At 47.4% G+C, this 24449-nt stretch overlaps 1 protein-coding gene across 1 annotated transcript in view; it reads right to left on the bottom strand.

Annotated features, from left to right (window-relative positions):
• Positions 1 to 945: 945 nt before the first annotated feature.
• Positions 946 to 24449, bottom strand: part of dchs2 (dachsous cadherin-related 2) — a 28571-nt gene continuing 5067 nt past the window's right edge. The window contains exons 2-20 of the mRNA XM_084003317.1: positions 22377 to 22568; positions 22060 to 22291; positions 20930 to 21166; positions 18557 to 19585; positions 18127 to 18314; positions 17365 to 17464; positions 17108 to 17277; positions 15577 to 16423; positions 15220 to 15459; positions 12940 to 13074; positions 11268 to 11477; positions 9942 to 10802; positions 9759 to 9872; positions 9052 to 9263; positions 8002 to 8153; positions 7075 to 7205; positions 6677 to 6963; positions 5848 to 5989; positions 946 to 4609 (exon numbers count right to left, since the gene is read on the bottom strand). Coding sequence (XP_083859443.1) covers positions 2007 to 4609; positions 5848 to 5989; positions 6677 to 6963; positions 7075 to 7205; positions 8002 to 8153; positions 9052 to 9263; positions 9759 to 9872; positions 9942 to 10802; positions 11268 to 11477; positions 12940 to 13074; positions 15220 to 15459; positions 15577 to 16423; positions 17108 to 17277; positions 17365 to 17464; positions 18127 to 18314; positions 18557 to 19585; positions 20930 to 21166; positions 22060 to 22291; positions 22377 to 22568 — 8082 coding nt within the window. The 3' untranslated portion in view covers positions 946 to 2006. The remainder of the gene's footprint in view (positions 4610 to 5847; positions 5990 to 6676; positions 6964 to 7074; positions 7206 to 8001; positions 8154 to 9051; positions 9264 to 9758; positions 9873 to 9941; positions 10803 to 11267; positions 11478 to 12939; positions 13075 to 15219; positions 15460 to 15576; positions 16424 to 17107; positions 17278 to 17364; positions 17465 to 18126; positions 18315 to 18556; positions 19586 to 20929; positions 21167 to 22059; positions 22292 to 22376; positions 22569 to 24449) is intronic.

Genomic DNA, 24449 nt, shown 5'->3' with positions numbered 1-24449 from the left:
TGCAACACAACCTAATGAGCAGTGGTAACACACGTTGAGGAGACTAAACGTTTAAAAGGAGCTGTTAAAGTGTTTCAGCCAACCCTGAAACTGTTCGATGGTTAAAGAACGATAGAGAGGAATCTCAATGAGACTTCCTGACTCAGCAAACGTAGACGACTGACTGACGGCAGTATTTGATAAAGATCCACCCAACGGTCGTAGGACTGCTGAGCTGCCGAGACACAGAAGCTTGTTTGGCCAGATCAACTGATATGGCGAGGGATCTCTTCCATCGCCGAGGCCAAGGACCCACTGAAATCACAAATACAGAGGAGCAGAGCTCTCAGAAACCCACGAGGTGCAGGGGGGGACGTGGGTCAATAAATCATTACGCACCTATCAGCGACTACATGCAGGACACAGTCGGCGAGCGTGGTTCGGGGCCCGGCTGTTTATTATCTTTCACAGAACTATCTGATAAAGACTTTAGCTCCTCAGCTTCCTCAGCTCATGTGTTCCCAGAGGGCAGCACATTTGGATTAACAGCAGACCAAGTGGAGCCATGTCGAGTCATTTTTCATTTCTTTACTTCTCTCAGAGAAGCAAAATTCGTCGATATTCACTGTGACAAGCAGCCAGACTTTTAAATCATAAATTAAAATCACACTGATGAAAGCGATGAAAACAAATACTGTATGTATGTTTAACAATGAGCTGCAATGATATGTAGACGTAGGAGAATATATATAAATGTGTCAAATCATGACGCTATGACGATAGAGTTCTCGACCAAATAAAAATGTGTTTTCGAACCACAATTTTTAAGGAAAACATCAAAGTTCATGAGGTTAAATATGGGCTATTAATGGGCCAATGGATTCAAAGGGAAATTTTAAGCAAAATACGATTCTACGATCATTTTAAAGAGAGGCACCAACAGTAAAGTCTTGTCTCTGTGTGGTTAAATGTTCCTTGTTTTATTACTTTCCCAAAGTTAAGAAAACTTTATTATTGCTACATTTGACCGATTCTCATTTACAGTAAGAAATCCAACATTATACACATACATGTACAAGCTAATCAATCATTTTGAAAGACAATCGTACCACAACACATTTTAAATGCAAGGAGATACATCATCAAATGTCTTTAATGCAATTGTATTAATTTTTTAAATTATACATAAAGTGCTGATCTTAATATGGTGTCTTTAGTCTAAAGACAGCACATACAAAAAGAATCATAAAGGGACTTTCTGATCCTGGAAAAAGTAAAAACAGCCAGAACCTTGAACTGGTTCATGGAAATCTGACCAGCGACAGCAAGACAATGTAATCACATTTTAGAATCGGTACTGAATTAGTTTAAGTGAAGAATCCTCATATCTAGCCTTTTTCTAGCTTTGAAAGACAAAATATAAAATGGAAGAATGGTTATAAAATAAGTTCTGTTTGTCATGGGATTTCACTGGCATTTTATTGGCAGGATATAGTAAAGAAGAGGGAGGCAAAATGGTTCTGTATTTAAATTCCAGGAAGATATTCTTCACCACAGAACAATGTTGCCTTTCTTCGCTTATTAAAGTTAAAGCAACCTTAGTTTCCATTAGGAAGCTGCAAGCAACCGCAATAAGAAAGTGTTTCATTTTCTGCACATCAACATGTTTACAATAAAACAGCCAATAATTAATTGCCTACTCGAACATTTGCCCTCACTGAAAGTGCTGCATCATGGGAATATAATGCAAGACTGAGTTCAGCCTTTTCCAGATATTTGTGATTATTACAGAAGAGTTACGGAATCAAACCTCTTATGTTATTACGTTAAAATGACAACCTTGCCTAGTAAAGACCATTTAAAGGCTAAACTCACGACATTAATGAGTCTAGAAAACCATAACAAAAGGGATGAATGCGGTCAATAAACCAAAATTAAAAAACTAAACTGCGTCCCTTAAAATACCTCCAGATGGCGAATGAAACATGGAATTGAATGTCACGTATAAATCTGATCGAAGTTTGGGTCTACACCTGGATTTCTGCCTCCAGAAGGCTTGCAGTGAGGGGCCCCGAGTCGAGTCTGATACCCCCCACCCCGGTCTCAGAGACAACTGGTGAGGCACTGGGGGTCCTGATGGTGAGCGAAGACAGCGATGGGGAGAAAGTGGGCGTCATGGCTGAAGGGGTCAGTCCGGTGTTCCTGGCTAAGGGGGAATACGCATATTTGGGATAAGAGGGCTTCCGTCTTAGGCTCGGCATACGCCCTGGCTTTCGAGGAGGTACTGTCCTAATGCCGGACTGAGCCACTCCTGTTATGAGAGGCGGCGGGTACATGAGACAGCTCGCCTCTGATGCCAAGTCCTCACGGCCGCCTTGAAGCTCCTCGTCCGGGAGCATCCCGATATCTGTGAAGACGGAGGCCAGGGGCTGGAAGCGTGGCTCCCAGTCCAGAACGTAGTCCCAGCTGTAGCTGCCCTGCAGCTGCTCCTCCGAACACATCAGCGAAGAGAGTGAATCTGAGGCGTGGTCCTCTGACAGGGGAGCGTACCCGTTTGTCCTCATGCTCTCCTCCAAATCCCTCATTCTTGTTATTTCAGGAAGTAGTCCCTCACCTCCTCCTTCCTCCTTGAAGTGGTGGAGGCTTTCTGTGCTGGCCATCCCCGAGACTAAATATTTACCGACGGGTAAGATGTGCTCTGGCCCTACGTCGATGGAGTGGCAGGAGATACCGTCCCCGGGTAAAGCAGAGTCTGGGATCCCCGTGGTCTGGTAGCCTTGCACAGATTCGTCTCTTTTACGGCAGGGGTACTGATTGATCCACTTGATCTCCTGGTCCTCAGCTGTCTCGCCTTCCGCCGATCCACGGCCACTTGAGTCCGACTGATTGTACGGGTTGGATATGTCCCTCTTGGTCACTAAGGCACTAGGCCGTTTCATGTTCTGCAGAGAGAATGCACTCTGGCTATTGGATCTACTCAACGAGCCCGCGCAATGGTTCAAGTTTACGGCAATGGCAGTGGCCTTTTTGATTGCCGCTTCCTTGATCTTGTACCTGAGGACCAAGCCCACAAAAAAGAGGAGGACCAGGAGGAACATGATGAGCGAGACACTCAAACTGAGCATGTGCGCGTCGAGAGGCGCCCCGGTAAGTGCTTCTGCCGAGCTGGAGATGTTGACGACAACGAGGCAGGCGGTGGTCCTGGAGGCCAATTTGGGACTCCCTGCAGACACCACCAGCTCCACCGTGTCCTCGCTGGCATGGACGCCTCTTCTGCGATACACGGGACCCGACACAAAAATGGCGCCAATCGTTTTGTTTATCGAGAAAAACGGCGAAGACTTCACAAGGGAATACTCCACCAGTCCGTCCAGACCTCCGTCGTGGTCCATCGCCATCACGTACCCAACCGTCTCTCCAGGCTTGGCGTTTTGCGGCAGGAGGAAATGGTACTGCTTTTGGGTGAAGACGGGACTGAACTCGTCCACGCCCTTGACGGTCACCTGCACTCTCACTGTGGCGGCTTTGTCGCCTTTGTCCCTGGCCTCCACAACAAAGCAGTACTCGTTCTCGCGTTCGTAATCAAAGGACTGTCTGGTGTGAATGTCGCCTGTTAGGGGGTCGATGGCGAAGGCCTCCTTCTTCTCGGGGCTGCCGCTGCCATAGTCCGTGAAGCAGGAGGACATGATTGAGTAGGTGAGCTTACCGTAGGCGCCCAGGTCATTGTCGACGGCGTGGACGGAACAGGCGTGGGTGAACACCGGGAGGTTCTCCAGCACGGAACAGTTAACGGTGGGGAACATGAAGTACGGAGTGTTGTCGTTTTCATCCAACACCGTGATGAAGACCACTGTGAAGGCCACTTTACGTTCTTCAGGCGATTCACCACCGTCAGATGCTCTGATGGTGAGGGTGTATTTGGAGTCTTCCTCGTAGTCGAGCGAGTGGTTGACCACCAGAATGCCAGAGTGAGGGTTGAGCTTCAGGTGACCTTTGCTGTTCCCCGAGATGATTTCGTACCGCAGCAGGCCGTTAGTACCCAGGTCAGGATCCTGAGCGCTGACTTGGACAAGCCTGGTACCCACATAGCTGTTTTCACTCACCTGTGAATGGTAGCCCGTGCTCGAAAAGACAGGGGCGTTGTCATTGCAGTCCGTCACGGTCACCATAACGACAGCGGAGCTGTTCAGTGGAGGCGCTCCTCGATCGGACACGCTCACGGTCAGAGCGTAACTCTCCGTGGTCTCGCGGTCCAAAGGGTTACACAGGACAAGCTTTCCTACATTTCTCATCTGGTTCTCAACCGGAACCATTTTCACTTCCAGACAAAATCGCTTCTCGTCGTTGCCTCCAACGATGTCGTAGTCCAAATGGGTGTTTTCGGGGCTCCAGTCTTGGTCCTCTGCAGACATGGTCAGAAGGGTGGTGTCCGGGGGCGTGTCCTCTGGGACGGTGAGGGTGTAGATGTCCTGGTGGAACGTGGGCGCGTGGTCGTTGGTGTCCAGGATCAGCATGTCTATGGAGGTGACAGTGGACTGAACGGGATCGCCTTCGTCCCTGGCCTCAACCAAAAGATGGATCAGGTTGCTGTTTGTGATGGCCTTCAGAGGCTTATTGGTGAAAACAGACCCTACAAGACAAGACTGGTTGTGAGTGCATCAGTTTATCGAAAAGCTGTACTGATCAATATTTATTTGAATTCTCAAGTTGCTCATAGCAACAAACCCACATTCACCAAACCACCAAAGTCATGGAGCTTTATCAGAAAATAAAATACTGGATTTTAAATCTGCTACACTTTTACCAAAACAACATACTGCAGTCAGTCAGACAGACATTAAGCACATTCAGACTTATATTGATTACAATGAAACTGCTTATAAAGACCCGACATCAGGTCTCACCATTATAAAAACTCTTAAATCTTTTCGATTGATTTAACAGATGGTTTAACAATTACACCTTCTGTTTCCAGATCAGTTTCTCCTCAGAATAAGCAACTATAAAACATGTTAACTTGTATGACAATATACTGACTGTTAGATCGAAATGGTTCTCGTCATTATGCGCCATCATTTCCTGTGCGATTATTCCTTAATGAGTTCCACATGCCGACTCCACGAGCAAATGTTCCCTCCTGGATGACAATAAAAGTGTTTGTCCATCCAATTTATTGTTCCACTTCATTGCCACTTTTAGAGAGCTTTAGTCAACATTGATGCAGTTCTCACTTTCCATCGGCGCTCTTTGCCACAAAACACGGGGCAAATACATTTCTTTGATATTAAACTTTGCAGTTCAAACATGATCGAGGCCCATAATTCATACTTTGAGTGGAAAATACAGGCCCAGCGCTGACGAGGGGCGGTTCCATTTCACTTCTGCAGGATTTATCTTCTCTCTTTGGTTTAGACATTTTTAAAAGGGAGATAATAGGATAGGCATGGCTCTTCCGAAGCACTTCGGCATCTAAATGCCTTCTAATTGCCTTCTCTCTCTCCCTCCTGTCCAAGAAACTCACTTAGACATACAAGACTACGAAAATATAAACACTGGAGAAATATAGTGCTGCTGGCCGAATGTCAACCCCCAGTAACCTCCGATGCCGTATGCTGCTCAGAAGGCAAAGACTTTTTGGTTTTTCATTGGCATGTGCCCCTTTAACTGCGCCAGAAAAGGGATTCAAACGGAAGGAATAAAAGGGATGGATATGAAAATCAGACCACCAGACAGTTATAAGTGGTGAAACTTGTAAAGCTCGAGGTAATGTGTTTTATCTTGGATCATTGTTTTCTCCCTCTGGTGACTTCTCTCTCTCTCCTTCTTTCTACCGTCAAGGAGACATTTAGTCTGTGAAGCCATTCTTACCGTTGTCTGGCTCGATGTAGAAGCCTTGTAAAGGAGATGAAAACAGCCTGTAGGTGATCTTCCCGTTGAGTCCAGAGTCTCTGTCGGTAGCGGACACCGACAACACCAACGTGTCTGCAGAAAACAACTCGGACAACTCCACCTGGAAGAGAGAGAGCAAAGAATGAGTCACATCGGCAGCAGGATTATGATGAAAACTCTGTATACGACTTTCTAATAAGGGGAAGAACCGTTTTTAAGAACAACTTTTGGGTTGCCAGGTTTGGCTGGTATATATTTTAGGTAATTCTTCATCTCAAGACCCTTTGAATGGACACTACCTAGAACAAAATACATAAATGAACGATTAAAAACTTTTCAAACCTCTGACCCTTTATCGATGATTTTTTTTAACAGGTGCAACTTCACTCCTAATGGCTCTAAAGGGGTACTTCACCGATGGTAGACATGACGTTCGGTTTGCCAGCGTTTCTGGCTGACAAATGACCCATTAAAAGAGGAAAAGTCAGGATATCTCAAACTGCTCTGCCACAATGTTGGCTGTTCTTTGAAAAATCTGTTCATTCTTCAACCTTAGAGAGTCAAAAACAAATCACTGTTCTACCTCGTTAAACACTAAACCACGTTCTAATAAGCCCTCGAGTCTGCAGTTCATGTTAGTCAGGCATCAATAAAGTTATACTGCAGGATTACGTACATCAGGCCATGGACTTTTACAATCTGGCAACGCAGCAAGCATTAATAAACACCGCATCCTGAATCATGCATGCCTTGGTCTACGGATGCTGCTTTTGTCATTTTACAGTAACGATAAATATATCATCCGTACCTGGTAGGAGACTTCAGTGAAGACCGGGGCGTTGTCATTGACGTCAAGCACTTGAACTTTGACCTCCCCGGTGGTCTGGTGGAGGGAATCAGACGCCCAGACCATCAACGTGTAGGCCGTCTCCTCCTCGTAGTCCAGGGCTCGCGTCAGCGTGACCACACCGGTGTATCGGTCAATGGCGAAGGGGAAGTTGGTGCTGCTGTTGTCAGAAAAGCTGTAGGTGATGGTGGAGCTCAGGTCCACGTCGTTCGCCGTCACCTGGGTGACCATGTAACCCGACGGCAGATCTACAGTGAAACGGAAAACGCCAAGATAAGCCCACAAATAGGACAAAGAACACAGACAGTGTTTCTATCTGAAACGTTAAGAGCAGGGGGGGGGGGGGGGGGGGGTCTTACTCTCTGCTATAACCACAGGCTCCATGGGGGGGATGGCAGGACTGTTGTCATTGACGTCCACCACTTGGACCCTGATGGTGGCGGAGCTGCTGAGTGGAGGGTTCCCCCTGTCTGCTGCCTGCAGAACCAGCCTGCAATGGAAAGGCAGTATTTACATATAGCTTATCGATGTATTGGCTGGCCTGTAAACGCATGCAATATAGTTCTCTCAATAATAGAATCGAGCAGATATACTTCTAGATACTACATTCTAAAAATCATTAACTTCCACTCGGGCAGATGTTTGACTGAACACGCTTTGAAGTACTTTAATTTGAAAGGCAACAATTACAGAGTAATACTTTGGCTTTGTCAGTAAATCTGTCAGACGGCTTTCTTATGAAGAAAAACAGAGGCGGTGCACTGTCATAAGGAAACTGCTGGATCAGGATCCGAGTTCACCGAAATTTACAAGATGCAATTTGCAGCACAAGATCATTTCCTCTCAGTCATTTATAGCAGACATGTTTCACCCATGCATGAGCTCGCAGGAGCCCTGTACAACTTATGTTTCTGCAAATTGGGAGCACAAATGATTGACTTGTTGACTTGACTCCATTTGTGATCTGCTTAAAAATAAAATGCCAATGTATGACATTTGAGTGATTTCACCCTTAAAGTGTTAACTGTAAAAACAAATAACTACAGCTTCCACGAGAGTGCAAAGACTGATGGGATGTGTGTTAGTAGAATGCAAACAAATGTTAAATAGTTTAATGATGAGACATTTAAATAGTTAACATATAAAAGATAAATCTCTTCATGAGAGACCTCGGAGGCTGGTGATACAGAACTCTCTACTTCATGAGTAGAACCGGATCTACGTTTGTCTCGACTACCATTCATTCTAGAAACGTGACATAATACTTCTTAACGAGGTCAGCGTACTTGTATGAAGGGGTGATCTCACGGTCCAGCAAGACATTGGTGGCAAGAATCCCACGAACGGAGTCTAAGACGAAGGCGTCGTTGGGGTTCCCAGACACAATGGAGTACTCGATCTGCCCGTTGAGTCCGCTGTCGGCATCGGACGCAAACACCTGCAGGAAATACGTGAAGTGATTGTGATTAATAAGATCTCGTCAGCAACTAGAAAGAGTGCCGATCTCTCCGCCAGGTGAATGACCCGCCATTGGCTCCACCCCCGTTTAGACACCGGCTGTAAGGCAACGTAAAACACTTATTCTGACTTAAAAAGGGTTATTAATGCAGGCAATCAGCCAAACAAAAAACTCACCAAGCTGAGTTGTGTCATCGTATTTCCCATTAGCCGTTAACCAAACACACCATTCAAAACAGTAACAGTGAACTATCAACCGGTGAATATGCATCAACGGACTGTAAGGAAACGGCAATGCATGCAGGAAACGGGCTCGAACTTGTCGTATCATACTCTTCACAGTCTTGCCAAAACCAGAATGAAACTCACCAAGCTGTCTCCCTGCAGCGCCGCGCCGACATACAACAGTGTGTCTACTGCTGGTTCCGTTAGCTGTTAGCGGTTAGCACGTTGCCAAACACTCCATCCAAAACAATCAAAGTCAGCCGCGGGGTAGCGGCCAAGAGGTACGCAGCGGTGTGTGTGTGTACTGCTAGTTTGGTTAGCTGTTAGCCAAACATACCACAACATGTCATCCCCCCCAACTGTGGGGGGCTGGAGAAGCATCCAGCTGTCAGTCAACAGCTGTATAAATCAGGCAATAAAAAGGTGTTTGGAGAAAGCGTGCGTCATTGTAACCACGAGAAGTCCTCCAGCACGCAGCCATAACTGGCCACCCGAAATCCAACGCAGTTTGCTGAAGCCGAATGTGAGATTATCCGCGGACAGACACAGAGCTGCACACTCACACACACACACCGACCGATCGCATGTCCTCCTGGTGGAGACAATGAGTAGATGCACCTGCATGGTGAAAGAGGAATGTTTACGGGCTCTACCTGCATGATGTAGGTGTTGTGCACTTGCCCCTCCCACACGGCTGTTCTGTAGCTGCCGTGTTCAAACCGCGGCGCGTTGTCGTTCACGTCCAGCAGGCTGATGGAGACCCGGCAGTGGGCCGTCTGCAGCCCGCTGTCAGCCAGAACCACCAGCTGGATCCGAGGGCTCAGCTCAAAGTCCAGAGAGTTATCCTTCTGCACACGGATCTCCCCTGGTGGACAACGTTACAGTTAGATGTGAAGCTCAATGTGTTCTTTTCATCAGATCAGGCCAAACATTTAAGTAATAAACATACGTTTTCATCAATTAAAAGAAGGACTTTTTTATATTTGTGTCTACGTCAGCATAATAATGTGTATTTGAGTCTAACTGTGTCTACTTCATGCTGACATGTGATAAACATCAGGCAGGCAACAATCATAATTCTTTAGGAAATACTTGGATATAAACAACCAGATGAAGGAGATAAGCTGAGAGGCGTTCTGAAGAGAGAAAAACAAGAGCCTCAAAGGGGTCAAACGTGAACAATTACAAAATCCAAAAGTCAGTGTTCTGGATGCCTTTGTGGAAAATAATATAGATGAGTGAATGAGAATTTGCACTATTAGCATAACTGGAATGATGAAAGCGTGCATTGTGTTGCTGCAAATACAGAACAAGAACACCATCTGCTAAATCATAACTGGCGGACTGTTCCTTTTCTTACCCGTGTGCCGGTTGATGGAGAAGATCTGATTCTCGTTGCCACTGAAGATGGTGTAGGTGATCCTTTGCCTGCTGTTGGTTGGATCGCTGGCCTCCACCTTTGCAATCCAGGTGCCTTGATGAAGAGAAAGGTTGATGAGGGTTTGAATGGTTTAAAAAAAAGGAATAGAGGTGTTAAACGTACCGGCTCTACTGTTCTCCTTGACGGTGGCGTTGTACACTTTGTTTGAGAACTGCAGTCCGTCATGTTCTCCCTTCAGGTGGATGAACACCAGGCAGGTGGAGGTCAACGCCGGCCGTCCCTTATCCGAAACCACCACCTGCAGCTTCCTCCCGGAGAACCCGGCTCTCACGCGTCTCCTCAGAGAAATCTCTCCCGACTCGCCGTTGATGTCGAACAGGTTCTCCTCGTCGGACAGCGTGAACTGCACCGTCCCGTTGTCGCCCTGGTCGCCGTCCGTCGCCGTCACCGTGGCGACTATCTGGTTGGGCAGCGTCCTCATGGAGACCCACGCGTTGACGGGATTCTGCTGGCAGACCGGCGCGTTGTCGTTCACGTCCTCCACCTGCACGGTGAGCGACGCCACGGAGGTCAGCGGGCCCTGGCTGCAGCCGTCGGCGACCACGGCCCTGAGGGTGTACTGGGCCCGGCTCTCGCGGTCCAGGGGCCTCGTGGTGCGGACGACCCCCGTGAAGGCGTCCACCGAGAAGGCGCCCTGGCTGCTGTCCTCCGTCAGGGAGTAGGTCAGGTCCCCGTTGGAGCCCTCGTCGGGATCGAAGGCGGCGACGCGCAGGACCTCGGCGCCCGCGGGGAGGCCCTCGCTGACGGAGGCGTGGTAGCTCTGGCGGGTGAAGGAGGGCACGTTGTCGTTTTGGTCCAGCAGCACCAGCTGGAGTTGGGTGGAGGAGCTGAGGGGGGCGGGGCCGTAGTCCCGGGCCTGAATGGTGAGCGTGTAGTTCTGCCGCTCCTCGCGGTCCAGCACCTGCGTGGTGCTGACGGCGCCCGTGTGGCTGTTGATGGTGAAGCGGCCTCTGTAGTCCTCACCTACAGACACAACTCCCATTTATTACATTTCCATTCACATTTAAAAGCAACTTACAATAAGATATATAAGATCATATTAATAACAGGCATTTCCATGCATTACATAACATTTCAGCAGGTTTTAAACCAGATAACAGTTGAAACTACATAAAACCTGAACTGTAGAATCCCTCGTTGAACCAGTAAGTTGTTCTCGGACAGAGTGGTCATCATTTAATAATTTGCCTGCAGGTTGTTAAAAGCCTGTTTGGTCTCTACATTGTTTTCTTTCTAAACTTCTTCGTCACATCGATGATCTCAGCTCTCAGCTTAGTGAGCGTTGTACTGTTAAATCATGATCCGAGCAGCTTCACACACAAACACACACACACACACACACACACACACACACACACACACACACACACACACACACACACACACACACACACACACACACACACACACACACACACAGCTCCTCACCGAGGATGGAGTAGTGGATGGTCCCGTTCTCCCCGTGGTCCGGGTCGGAGGCCTGAGCGGTGTGGACGAGCCCAGGAGGAAGGTTCTCCGGCAGGCTGATCTGGAAGGACGACTGCATGAACTCCGGAGGGTTGTCGTTGTCGTCCCGCACGGAGCACAGCACCGTGGCCGACCCCGAGAGAGGTCGCGTGCTGCTGTCGCGGGCCTGGACTGCACACACCAACCACAACAAGGTCATTATTATTATCATTATTATTATTCCTGGACTTCAAAACTATCAGGGAAGATGACTGATGCTGCATTCATATGGAATGATGGAAACGGTAGACGGGAAAAACCTTCCAGACGGCACGGGGAGAACAAACTATCCAACGGAATACGGCAAAATTAAACATGCATGATGATATGTTGCTATGGTAACAGAATTAAATATATTAAATGAAATATATATGTATTTTAAGCGATTATTCTAGCATGCAATATTATAAGGCAAACAACGAAGTCATTAGGGTTCATCCTCTGGGGAACATGGATAACGTTACCAAATCATCACTGGCATGAAGACATTGGTAAACAGCTCAAAGAGGCCACATACTCACTGAAAAGTACTTTACTAGTAGCATAAGTATAAACGCATGTTTCTTAATAGCAGTACCCTAAGAAGAGAAGAGAAATCCATAAATACAGCGTATTTAAGTACACGCTGAAAAACATGCTTTTATGTCTTTTTTTCCAAATCCATCTGCCGCCAGAGAAAATTGTCCGCACATATTTCAGATTTCCCCATAAGCCCCAGCGTGGTTCTGGCACGACTTCAAGACGCTCATGCCTTCCCGTTATTATATTTTGTTGTTATTATATTTAATTGTTCATCGTACTGCCGGGGCCGTACAAATGTTATGATAAAACATCTGAAAGCAGTTTATCACTAAACACGGCGAATCGCTTGAATGTAATTGCCGCGTTTGTGCACGAGAGAGCGGAAAAGCAAACACAAAAAAACACACAAAAAAAAAAAAGGGCAGAGTCGGCAGAAGTTAGATCTACTGTACCTCGGCCCCTTTAAAAGTCCACCTTAACATAAATCCATCTGCTGAATCCCGTCGCCTTCATGCAAACACCGGGTTCTTTATGACTCTGGCTGCGAAGCGCGTCACGAGAGAAGTCGGCAATGAGAACCAGAGAACCAGCTTTTATGACGTTCCAGCAGCTTTTTTAGATGTAAGATGGTTTTTATAACCCGTTCGTAGCGAGAACGGAGCCACGTATTGATTTAGGAACCCAGAATATTATAGAACTATAGAACTCTCTGTTATTTGCTATGTCGTAGATATAATTCAGTTTGAAAATATATAAATACACATTTTAAAAGTATCTATCTATCTATCTATCTATCTATCTATCTATCTATCTATCTCCATCCATCCATCCGACCTGCAGTGCAGCTGTGAGGTTATTTATTTTAATAACACCTGATTGTGATTGGTTGTCGCTCCCTTTCCCGACTTGTAAAAACGCCAAAAAGAGACCAAACTGAAGTTTAATGAGCTTAAAATCAAACCCATGACATTTCCTCTGACCCAGGTGAGGCCAGGTGTTCTCTCACATGTGTTTGACATGAAAGGTCAAAGGTGAACTACTGGAACTGAACGTGTCTCCGGCGCTGTCTCACCTCGCAGAGTGAAGTGCTGCTGCTGCTCCCGGTCCAGGTAGGAGGTGGTGGTGATCAGACCGGTGTACGGGTTAATGCTGAAGAGCTCGTAGCCGGGGCCGGGCAGCAGGCTGTACCACACCACGGAGTTCTCCTCTGTGGACGGACGGACGGACAGACGGACACACATAGAGAGACACACACACACAAAGACACACACATAGAGACACACAGTATTACCATAACGGTTAGTTAGTGAAATGTTCTGCACCACACGGTGCTCAGCATGTTGATCGTACTTCCCATGGATGCACAGATTTATAAAACATTAAGAAGGAAATGTCCTTTTATGGAGGATACCAGGTTCTGTCTGAGCTGCCTTTTTATATATATTTATAGGGTAATTTAATGAAGCTGGAATGATTTAAATGTCTTGTCTTTTATAGCTCCAAACAAATGAATTAATCTCACCTGGGTGATCGGGACACATAATGTATCATTGCACCTCAAAAAGGTGATTATGATGATGCATTTAAATAGGAATAAACAGAGGATTGTGTCTAAAAACAAAACATAACGGTGTATATAATATAGATAAATCTCTCTAAAATGAAAAAAAGCAACTCTAAAAACAACCAAAACAAATTAGAATTCTATCATTAACTTCTAGGTGCTGACTTCATCGCGCTTCGTGTGATGGCGACGTTTTCTTTAAGTCTAAGCGTTGGTGTCGTCCTGAGGTGGAACCTCATCAGTCGAGCTCGTGTTCGTGGCTGATTCTTCTTCAGACCGGAGGCCATGTTGGAAACTCAACCGCTGGCTTTAGTAAATCACAGTCACCGGAACGATAAGTGGAGCAGCGTTTGGAGATAAAACACCAAAGTGACAGCGCTTAGAGAAAAAAAATCAGGATGGCAGGTGATGCTGAAGGATAAAAAAAAAGTCCACTGATAATTATGCTGTTTAATAAGAACGTGTGTTTTTAGCAGTCCCAAATGTGCGTTGCGTGTTCATTTGGATGCCAAACAGCTGCTTCGTGCACACAAACAGAAACGTCTGAATGATATTTGCTGATTTCCTCAGATTTGGGTTCTTCGATACGAGTCTGACTCAGACGACAGCACGGCTATTCCAGTAAAAAGACCCTCCGAACATCTGAACCCCGACAAAGTAGAACAAAGGTTAACTGTCACACTCACACTCGTGTGTGTGTGTGTGTGTGTGTTGCAGCAGAAATGATAATCAAATAAGACTGCCGGGAGAGCAGACTGAGCTGCCAGACGAGGCGATTTGAGGAGACAAACATGAAAACACGGCGCCTATTGGCACAGATGGCTTGGATTATGGAAATCATCATGAGAGGACCTTTCAAATCTCCCAGAGGAGCTGTGTGCTTGCTGTTCTTGGACAATTCTCATGGAGACCCCTCCTGTCCAGATCCCCCCCCCCCCACCACCCAAACTCCAGTATTTAAAAAGGAGTCTGCTGTCAACGTGAGGAGATGAGAAGCTAACCCGTGTGTTTATTTGTGAGGATGATTGGAGGCTGGATGAAGCAGACCTGATGGACGGTGAACGCGCCGGTTGGTTTCAATTAAACTGCTAATGGAGTGAAACAAAGCAGACGACAACCTCCGTTCACTGCAGCGCTGCCGTTCTGCCAGCTCGTTACCGACGCTTTAAAGACAATCAAACCGTTATACCGCTGCTTATGAGAGGGAAATTCCCCTTTTTTGTCATTTGATAATTAAGTATATTAAACATAACCACCAGAATGCCACAGAAATGCAAAAAAAACCATTTGGTTTCATGCATACTGAGTGTGTGGTTTGAGGCCGTCGGCCTCGAGGAGACGTGCGAGTGCTGCCATCTAGGCTCCACTTGGCAGAAGGACCGATCCATTCAAGGCTACACTTTCTGTAAAATCTGGATCCTTGTGGCCCAAAACCAACAACATGCAACATCCTCTATAGATGCTCAGTTACAACAATGACCATCAAGAAAAAACAAAGAGGAGGAGAACCCAGAGTTTGTTCTCTACACATACTGTATTCATATTTGTAAAATCACTATGATAGCAGACCTAAAGATGTGGGTGCCCTTTTGAAGCATATGAATAATAAAAATTGCTTCCACAACAATCCAAAAAAACCCCCAAAAACAATCTTTTGAGAAGAGAATCTCAACTTAATTTCTAGTTTTTAACATATCCTTTAATCGAGGCCTGCGACTAGTGAAGATTCTCCCTTTTATATGACGTCATCTCACTTCATTAAAACCAGAACGTGCTGCTGAGTCTCACCTGAGTCTCCATCGGTGGCGGAGACCCTGATCACGGGTTCTCCAGGGTCTCTGTTCTCCGCCACGCTGGCGTTGTAGACGCTCTGACTGAAGACGGGCGTCTGGTCGTTCACGTCCCCGACGTCCACCGCCAGGATCTGGGTGGAGGAGAGCGAGGGCCGGCCGCGGTCCGCCGCCCGGACCGTCAGCCGGTGGAAGCGGTGCGTCTCGTAGTCCAGCGGGGCGGCGAGGAACAGGAGGCCTGCAGCGGAGACAAGGAGGGAACGCTGAATACGACGGTCTCTAAGTCTGTCTGGGGGGCGTCACAAATATTTAAGGTGCAGAATATATATATATATATATCATGTGACACTCGTACCCGTCGTCTCCTCCAGCGTGAAGAAGCCCTTCTTGTTCCCCGCCGTGATGACGTAGGAGACGACCCCGTTCTCGCCCGCGTCCCCGTCGATGGCCACAAAGTGATGCAGCAGACTCCCCTCCTCCGCGTCCTCCATCACCTGGACGGCGTCCGCCGACACGAACACCGGCCGGTTGTCGTTGACGTCCAGCAGGAACACCTGAGCCGTCACCGCCGCCGTCCTGCGCTCCTCCCGCCGCCTCGCCTGGTCCACCGCCGTCACCGTGAAGGCGAAGCTGGCTGTGGTCTCGCGGTCCAACGGCGCCGTGACGATCAGGCTCCCCGTGTGAGGGTTGATTTGAAAGGGGAAGCGCGACGGCGACCGGCCGGGCTCGGGGTCGGAGGTCAGGGAGTAGCGGAGGGCGCTGTTGGGGAAGGTCCCGTCGGCGTCCCTGGCGTGGAAAGCGAACGCCAGCGACCCCACGGCGGCGTCCTCGCGCAGGCCGAAGGTCACCAGCTTGTCGGGGAACCAGGGCGTGTGGTCGTTGACGTCCTCCACCAGCACGCTGACCAGCAGCGACGTGTTGGCGCCGGGGGCGGGGCCCGCGGCCTCCACCCGGACCATGAGCAGGTACTGCGTGGCGGACTCGTAGTCCAGTGGCTGGCTGACGTAGATGTCGCCGGAGGAGCCGTCGATGCCGAAGTGGACGCTGCCGTCGCCCTCGGAGATGGAGTAGTGCAACCGCTCGCCGCCGTGTGAAACGCCGGCAGAGCCGATGACCGTCGCCGGCTCCGCGTCCTCCTTCACCGTGAAACGCCTCATGACCTGGTGGTCGGAGCGGCCGTGCAGAGCCTCGAGTCCATGAACCTGCATGGGTTAAAAAAAAACAAAACATGAATGAATCAGAAACAAATAGAAATGTCTCCCCTGATGCTGAAGGTAGGTGACTTAGAAATGCACATTCTAGAAGAGTAGAAGAATGATTTAAACACGTATATTATAGATTTCATGCAGAGGCGTGAGACTATTTAAACTGTTCGCATGGTGGATAATCTGGGATAAAATGTTCTCATTTCAGCTTCATGGACTGATTGTGTTTCTTGCAGGATTCATTGAGTGCTCTAACTCTCTTCTTTCTCTTGAGGAGTCGCATCAGATCTCAGGGTTAAAGTCCCCGTGCAATCTATTACACTGTTATCATAGTAACGTTACCAGCTTGGAGTGAAGGTACTGGTATCATGTAAAACTAGTAGTAAACTTGTCTTTAATTGAATGTAACTACACTAAACAATGGGATTACATGAATGGGGTCTGACTGGGAAGCCAGGACTCCTGTGTAAATGTATTGATGCGTGATGTGATGGTGATCACTGCATAAAATGACCTGTAGTGACCTCTAACACAACCACAGCCTCATGAACCTTTGCAACCACAAACTAGAGACTGAGGGCTTCGGTTTGAATAGGTTATTGTAATACGATGGATTCAACAATATGAATCAGTGTTATTGCATATTGTGTGCAGCGGTCAGGCACTGGAGGCTGAGTGGACCTGGACATGAAGCAGTGCCGTGTCCTCCAGAGAGGGGGCGCCGCTGTCCCGGGCCCGTATCTTCAGCGTGTAGAACGGCTCCTGCTTCTCCGTGAACAGCTCCGTCGTTCGGACGTCGCCGCTCTCGCCGTCGACCTCAAAGTGTCCGAAATAATCGTCCTGCAGATCAGCTGATGGGAGAAGACGAGACTGTGAGGAAGTCATCGATACCGCCGTCGTGGTGGTGAACTCATGAACACATGAACACATGAACTCACCCGTGACCAGAGAGAAGCTGACCGTCCCGTTCTCGCCCGCATCTAAATCTTTGGCGAACATGTTTGTCACCAAGGATCCCGCCGGCAGCCCGGCCCAAATCTGCAGTTAGATAAGAAACTCAACAGCATATCAACCACCTTTGATCACTGTAGGGCAGCACAATTCAGCCAATATTAACTGTAATAATTAAATAATAATAATACACTGCATAATGAGAACAAATACATTTTTAAAATGTCTTTTCGTATCCTGTATTTTTTTAAAATCAGGCTCTACTTTTCACTTCTCTGATATGATAGCCCATATTACGGAGTGAGATGTCTCGGCTTCACTTTTGGGGCGCCATCATGCCGCTGTGGACAAACCCGACAGCAGCAACACTTTCCTGAATGTTGTGGCTGCAGTCACAAGAGTCATGAAGCCTGTACTATGTTACTCATGTTGTCCGTCTGCATCACACAACACTGAGCAAACTGGACAAATAAAGAAGACCAACCTTATTTTAAATCTTATTTTGATGCAAGGATTCACACATTAGCATGAAGTTAGCGTTAAGTTTGTGTGAGAAAAAGGAAATAAAAGTGTCAAATATGTTTAGAAAAGGTGAAGAATATTCAGTAGAGTAAAACTATTCTACAAATGTCGTCATTTATGTGTTATTAGTGTTTCCTCCCTCGTTTTCCATTTCTTCATGGTGCTATAATCTACAGTCTGCCATCTCCCAGGTGGCACCTGTTGTTGCCGAGCGACAGACGGTTCACCTGCACGTTAAGCTCCTTGCTGGCAGGCAGGTGTGTGAACTGCGGCGTGTTGTCGTTGACGTCGGTGACCAGGATGTGAACCGTGGCGGTGGCGTTGAGGCGAGGGTGGCCCTGGTCCGTCACCATCACCTTCAGACCGTGCTGGCTGTGCTGCTCCCGGTCCAACGCCACCCAGTTGATGATCTCACCTGGACGGGAGCCGAGGAGGGACACAAAGGTGAGCGTGACCATATATGGTCTCTCGGTTAGAGTAACTTATAATCACAATATGATGCATTATAACAGTGATTATAAGGTGTTATAATGGTGGGAATTATAATACACTGTCTTCTGTCTGTTATGGTAAATGAGTGCTTATAACTAATTATACAGCGCTATAAGCAGATAGCTCATTTCAGATGTGGTTGTCATGGTTACCGAGTCCTTTCACCTGTTTTTGAGTTAATGCGGAAGAACTTCCCATCTGTGAGCAGGATGTAGGACAGCTGGGCGTTTTTCCCAGAGTCCTTATCCACGGCCTCGACCGCTCCCACCAGGCCGCGGGGCGACGCGCCCTCCGGCACCGTGAAGTAGTAGACGTCGGCGCCGAACGCCGGGGCGTTGTCGTTGACGTCCAGCACCAGCACCATCACCGTGGCCGTGGCGGTCCTGTTGGCCAGCCGGGCCTCCCCGGCCGTGGCCAGCACCCGGAACCGGAACGCGGACTCCGTCTCGTAGTCCAGATTGTGGGACAGGTACAACCATCCGGTCTTCGGGTGAACCCGGAACGGCGCGGGAGGGAACCCGGCCTCCGCCTCCAAGGAGTAGGCGAGGCCCTTGTTGGAGTTGGCGTGAGCTCCCCGGCTCCGGTGCGCCCTCACCTGGATGACCCTGGAGTCCTTCCTGTAGCCCTCGCCGATCTCCACCTGGTAGACGAGCGTCTCGAAGGCCAGGCCGTCCTCGGCGGCGGTGCGGTCCACGTTGATGGCGAGGGTCAGCGTGGAGCTCAGGGCAACCTCCCCTTCGTCTTTAGCCACGATCTCCAGGCTGTATCTCTGCTGGCCGTCCGCCTGCAGACTCCGATTCAACGCCAGCGTCCCGAGGCTGCGGTCCACGGAGAACGTGCCGTCTCTGGTGCTCTTCAGGTGGTAGCGCACCCTCCCGTTGGCGCCGCTGTCGCGGTCGTGTGCGTGGGCGATGTAGAGCACGGTGCCCGCCAGCGTGTTCTGGGACACGGTGATGGCATCCCGGAGTTTGGGGAAGACGGGGGCGTTGTCGTTGATGTCGGCGACGGTGACGTTGACCTGCGTGGTGCTGTAGACCGGAGAGGCGTCGCTGAAGGACTGCAGGACCAGCAGGGTGTACGGCTGGGACTCGTGGTCCAGAGGCTTGATGCTGCTGATGAGTCCGGACTTCGGGTGAACGGAGAACAAACCCAGAGGGTCTCCGGACGAGATCCGGTACGACACGGACTCAAAGCCTGTCAAGACAACACAATTATATTATAATAACAACAACAGCAATAATAATTAACATTTATAAGCTGGGAGGAGAAAAGAGAACAAAAACATTTTCAAGAACAGCAAAAATACCATACATACATAATGTAATATTATTAAAATAAACTCGTAAAAGCAATACAGAGCAAAGGTGAAATAGTTCAGTAAAGTAAAATGTTTAATTTTCTCAATTACCTTTAGTGGTTTTTAGTGTTTTACAGGGAGATTTTCATATAAAGATATATATTTACTTATTTAATTTTGCATATATTGTTAACTAGGTGCACAATATGAATAATAATAACCTATATTTTACATGCAGATGGTGGAGAAACATTTTAAGTGCATGGGGACACCCACACCCACACCCACACCCACTCACAGTAATTACAGTGGATCTCGTTAATCTCCTCAACAGTAAATAACAAACTTGGGGAGTTTAAGGCGCCCCTCCCCCGTCAAACAGGCCCAATTCTGTTGTTTCCGCCTTAAATTGAGGTGTTAATCCGTTAATTGATGAGACAACCTTAAATGCCTGTCTGGTCCAGTGGAGTGGTTTAGCAGCTGAAGGGACTAAAGCGGACTAGGAGGATAATCCTGGGGACTCGGAGAGACCGGCTACTGAAGAGAGGAGGCTCTACTTTATGTCACATCAAATATCATGCAGAATACGAGTTATCACCTCTAATCAAACACTCTCTAATGTATAAACCTGACCTTCCCCTTCAAACACATCACATGAACTCTCACACTATTCTGATTTATTATAATAACAATAAATCCTCCGCCCCCCCTCCAGGTGCATATTTATGGCTAACTTTAACCCAGAAGAGAAATGATACGATAAAGTCTTTGACCCTTTCCTCATCTGTGACCTGTGCATGTGGCCGAGGAGGATTAAAGATTAAAACTTCCTCTTCAACTCGCCACTTCAACGTCTGGAAGGAGATTTGAGCAATGACAATAAATCGCTGGATTGTGTTTGTCACGAAGACAAATCCTGCTCCAAGACCACATCCCTGAACCTGCAGCTCTCTAAACCAGTTACCTCCATGGATATACGTTTGTTTAATGAGTTGATTCAAAGTGAGAGGGATCAGAAAGAATAATTACAGTGTAAACATTAACGCACATTTATTAAACCTGCGTTTCTTAATTGATTACAAATCATGTTTTTTTTAATTTTATAAAAAAAGTAAATATTCATGCAGATACGACACTATTTAGTAATTGTCCTTACCAGCAGCAGATTCATCATTTAATGTTTCCCTTTAGTCCGTGTAAATATCAACCTCCAGCAGAAACATGGCCGGAGGTGCTCTCACCTGCTGGGTTCGTGGCCTCCACCGTCCCCACCGCCGTCCCCGGCGGCGCGTCCTCGGGCACCGTGAAGGTGTAGCGTGACCTCTGGAACACAGCTGGAGCCTGGGCGCTGCGTAAAACGCTGATGGTGACCTCTGCAGGCCGGGCCGAGGTCAAACCCTCCCCGTCCTGCGCCGCGATGGAGAGCTTCACACTGGCGGCACCCAGGTGGGTCAGAGTGGAGGTCAGGAGCAGCAACCCTGCAGGGACACGGATACAGTTAAGATTTTATTATATTATATGAACACTCAGGCCTTGCAATCATTCCACTTTGTTTTAGATGCATTTAAATAACCAGAATGGTAATTTTTCTCCTTTCTTTTATTTAACTTGATACAAGTTTCATTAAGACAAATAAATAAAAACGACTTTAATCATTTCATTTGAGAACCGCATCCACGTGCTACTAAATACACTCATTTAAAATGGTCTGCTCATTAGACTTATTTAAAATGTGGTATTCAGTGTTAGATGGAGGCCGAGTGAGAATCTCACCTGACACTCGGCCAGATGGGGATATTCAGCTTTGGGCCTCCTGCTTCACCCCCGCTGAGCGGTGACACTAACAATCGTATCATGGAGACTTACATTAAGTCAGCAGCTGCTGATCCCTGAACGCCACTCACACAAGTTACTTAAAGAGTGAGCCAGTTGGTCTACGTGACAAGTCGCCGAGGCTCCAGAAGTCATAATCAAATACAATTTATATACCCTCGAAAAACACATTTCAGAAACAAAAATGCAAATATATAAAAACTATCCACCTCCAACATCCAAACTCTCCACCAGAAACACAGTTTTGTGTGATCGTATTGATATGATTTTATTATGAGAGGACTGTCAGCTGGTGAAATGTCAACATTTCACAAAAATGTAATTAAGAAAAATATTTTAGGAAAAATATATCAACAAAATCAGATTAAAAAAAAAACCCAAAGTAATGTCCAGGCAGGCGATTTGTTTTTTCTTTCATGCAATGTTGAGTTTTCCCAACATTCCACCTTCTTCTAGAAACCAATGCAGCCACTCGAGGCGCCGTGCTTCCCACCCGTCTGCTTCCCACCTGTCTGCTTCCCAGCTGTCTGCTTCCTACCTGTCTGCTTGTCCAGAGCGAACAGTCCGGCCGTGTCCCCGGGCACGATGTGGTAGGTGACCTGTCCGAAGCTGCCGGCGTCCCGGTCGCTGGCGACGACGCTGAGGATCTCGGTGCCGGGCTGCGCGTGGCTGCTGATGCTCGTGGCGTACTGGTCGGGGTTAAACACCGGAGCGTTGTCGTTCAGGTCCTCCACCTCGATGTGCACGTAGGTTTGAGCGCTCAGACCTCCCTGACAATCGGGGAAAGGTGTGGAAAGGAGAGAATGTAATCCAAGGTAAAACAACAGCACGTCAAAGCAAATGACGGCGACTCACCGGATCCTCGGCTCTGATCAGGATGTCGTGGACCGTCGGGCCCGAGTCTCGGTCGATGTCCTGAGAGACGCAGAGCTCTCCGGTCTGAGGCTGGATCCTGAAGAGAGGGTGTTCGTCCTGCACGTCGAAGCCGTCGGAGAGAGAGTAGAGCAGGGTGCCGAACTCGGGGCCGTCGGCATCCGTGGCAACGACCTGAAACCAAGAAACGCACAGTTACAATGACCTAAAACCAAGAAACGTACAGTTACAACGACCTAAAACCAAGAAACGCACAGTTACAACGACCTAAAACCAGGAAACGTACAGTTACAACGACCTAAAACCAAGAAACGTACAGTTACAACAACCTAAAACCAGGAAACGTACAGTTACAACCTAAAACCAAGAAACGTACAGTTACAACGACCTAAAACCAAGAAACGTACAGTTACAGCGACCTAAAACCAGGAAACGTACAGTTACAACGACCTAAAACCAAGAAACGTACAGCTTCAACGACCTAAAACCAAGAAACGTACAGTTACAATGACCTAAAACCAAGAAACGTACAGTTACAATGACCTAAAACCAAGAAACGTACAGCTTCAACGACCTAAAACCAAGAAACGTACAGTTACAATGACCTAAAACCAAGAAAGAGTACAGTTACAACGACCTAAAAACAAGAAACGCACAGTTACAACGACCTAAAACCAGGAAACGTACAGTTACAATGACCTAAAACCAAGAAACGTACAGTTTCAATAACCTAAAACCAAGAAACGTACAGTTACAACGACCTAAAACCAAGAAACGTACAGTTACAACGACCTAAAACCAGGAAACGTACAGTTACAACCTAAAACCAAGAAACGTACAGTTACAACGACCTAAAACCAAGAAACGTACAGTTACAACGACCTAAAACCAAGAAACGTACAGTTACAACGACCTAAAACCAAGAAACGTTCAGTTACAACGACCTAAAACCAAGAAACGTACAGTTACAACCTAAAACCAAGAAACGTACAGTTACAACGACCTAAAACCAAAAAACGTACAGTTACAACGACCTAAAACCAAGAAACGTACAGTTACAACGACCTAAAACCAACCAAGAAATGTACAGTTACAACGACCTAAAACCAAGAAACGTACAGTTACAACGACCTAAAACCAAGAAACGTACAGTTACAACGACCTAAAACCAAGAAACGTACAGTTACAACGACCTAAAACCAAAAAACGTACAGTTACAACGACCTAAAACCAAGAAACGTACAGTTACAACGACCTAAAACCAAGAAACGTACAGTTACGCACAAACAACGGACACAGACACATCAGAGCTGCAGTACAGACATCTTCCACCGCATTTGACCATGAATCCATGTTTTCACTCGTCTACCCCGATAGCGAGCCAAACAGCTTTTTATTTTATTTATGATTATCCCGATGATGGAAATTCATCACGATCAAGTTACTAGACGTGTCCCAATTCAGTGGCTGCATCCTTTGGTGGACAGGGGGACGGAAACGAGACAGTTTCCTGCGCTCTCTCGTCGCCTAGCAACCAGCTGCGGTTGACAAGAAGCAGAATAAAGGAGGTGACTAAGATTACAGGATTCAAATGGAGCCAGAGATCATAGTTAATTCTCTTAATTTCAGATTATAATGGAGGATATGCTTCGTCTGTGCATGATGTATTTCAGATGAGAGATTCTATCCTCCCATTCCTTGTGAAGACCGTGATTATTTCTGTGATAATATTCTTAACTCAAGATCCACTTTCGAGCTGTGTTAGTGGGTCATGCTATGTAGAGTCGAGGTGAAGTCTGAACAGGTGAGTCTTGAGCCTTTTCGGAAGATGGCAAATGACTCTGCTGTCCTGACATTGGTCGGGAGTTCGTTCCACCACTGAGGCGCCAGAACAGAGAAGAGTCTGGACTTTGCTGAGCGACATTTGTTTGATTTCAGCTATGGTGGTACCAGCCGGCCAGCTGAAGTAGAGGAGCGGAGTGCTCGCTTCGGGGCATGAGGTTTGACCAGTGTTTGAAGGTAGGCAGGTGCCGTTCCATTGATGGCCCTGAAGGC

This window comes from Eutrigla gurnardus (genome assembly GCF_963514095.1).
Source record: "Eutrigla gurnardus genome assembly, chromosome: 3".
Classification (NCBI taxonomy): domain Eukaryota; kingdom Metazoa; phylum Chordata; class Actinopteri; order Perciformes; family Triglidae; genus Eutrigla; species Eutrigla gurnardus.
This window is presented reverse-complemented; position numbering and strand designations above follow the sequence as displayed.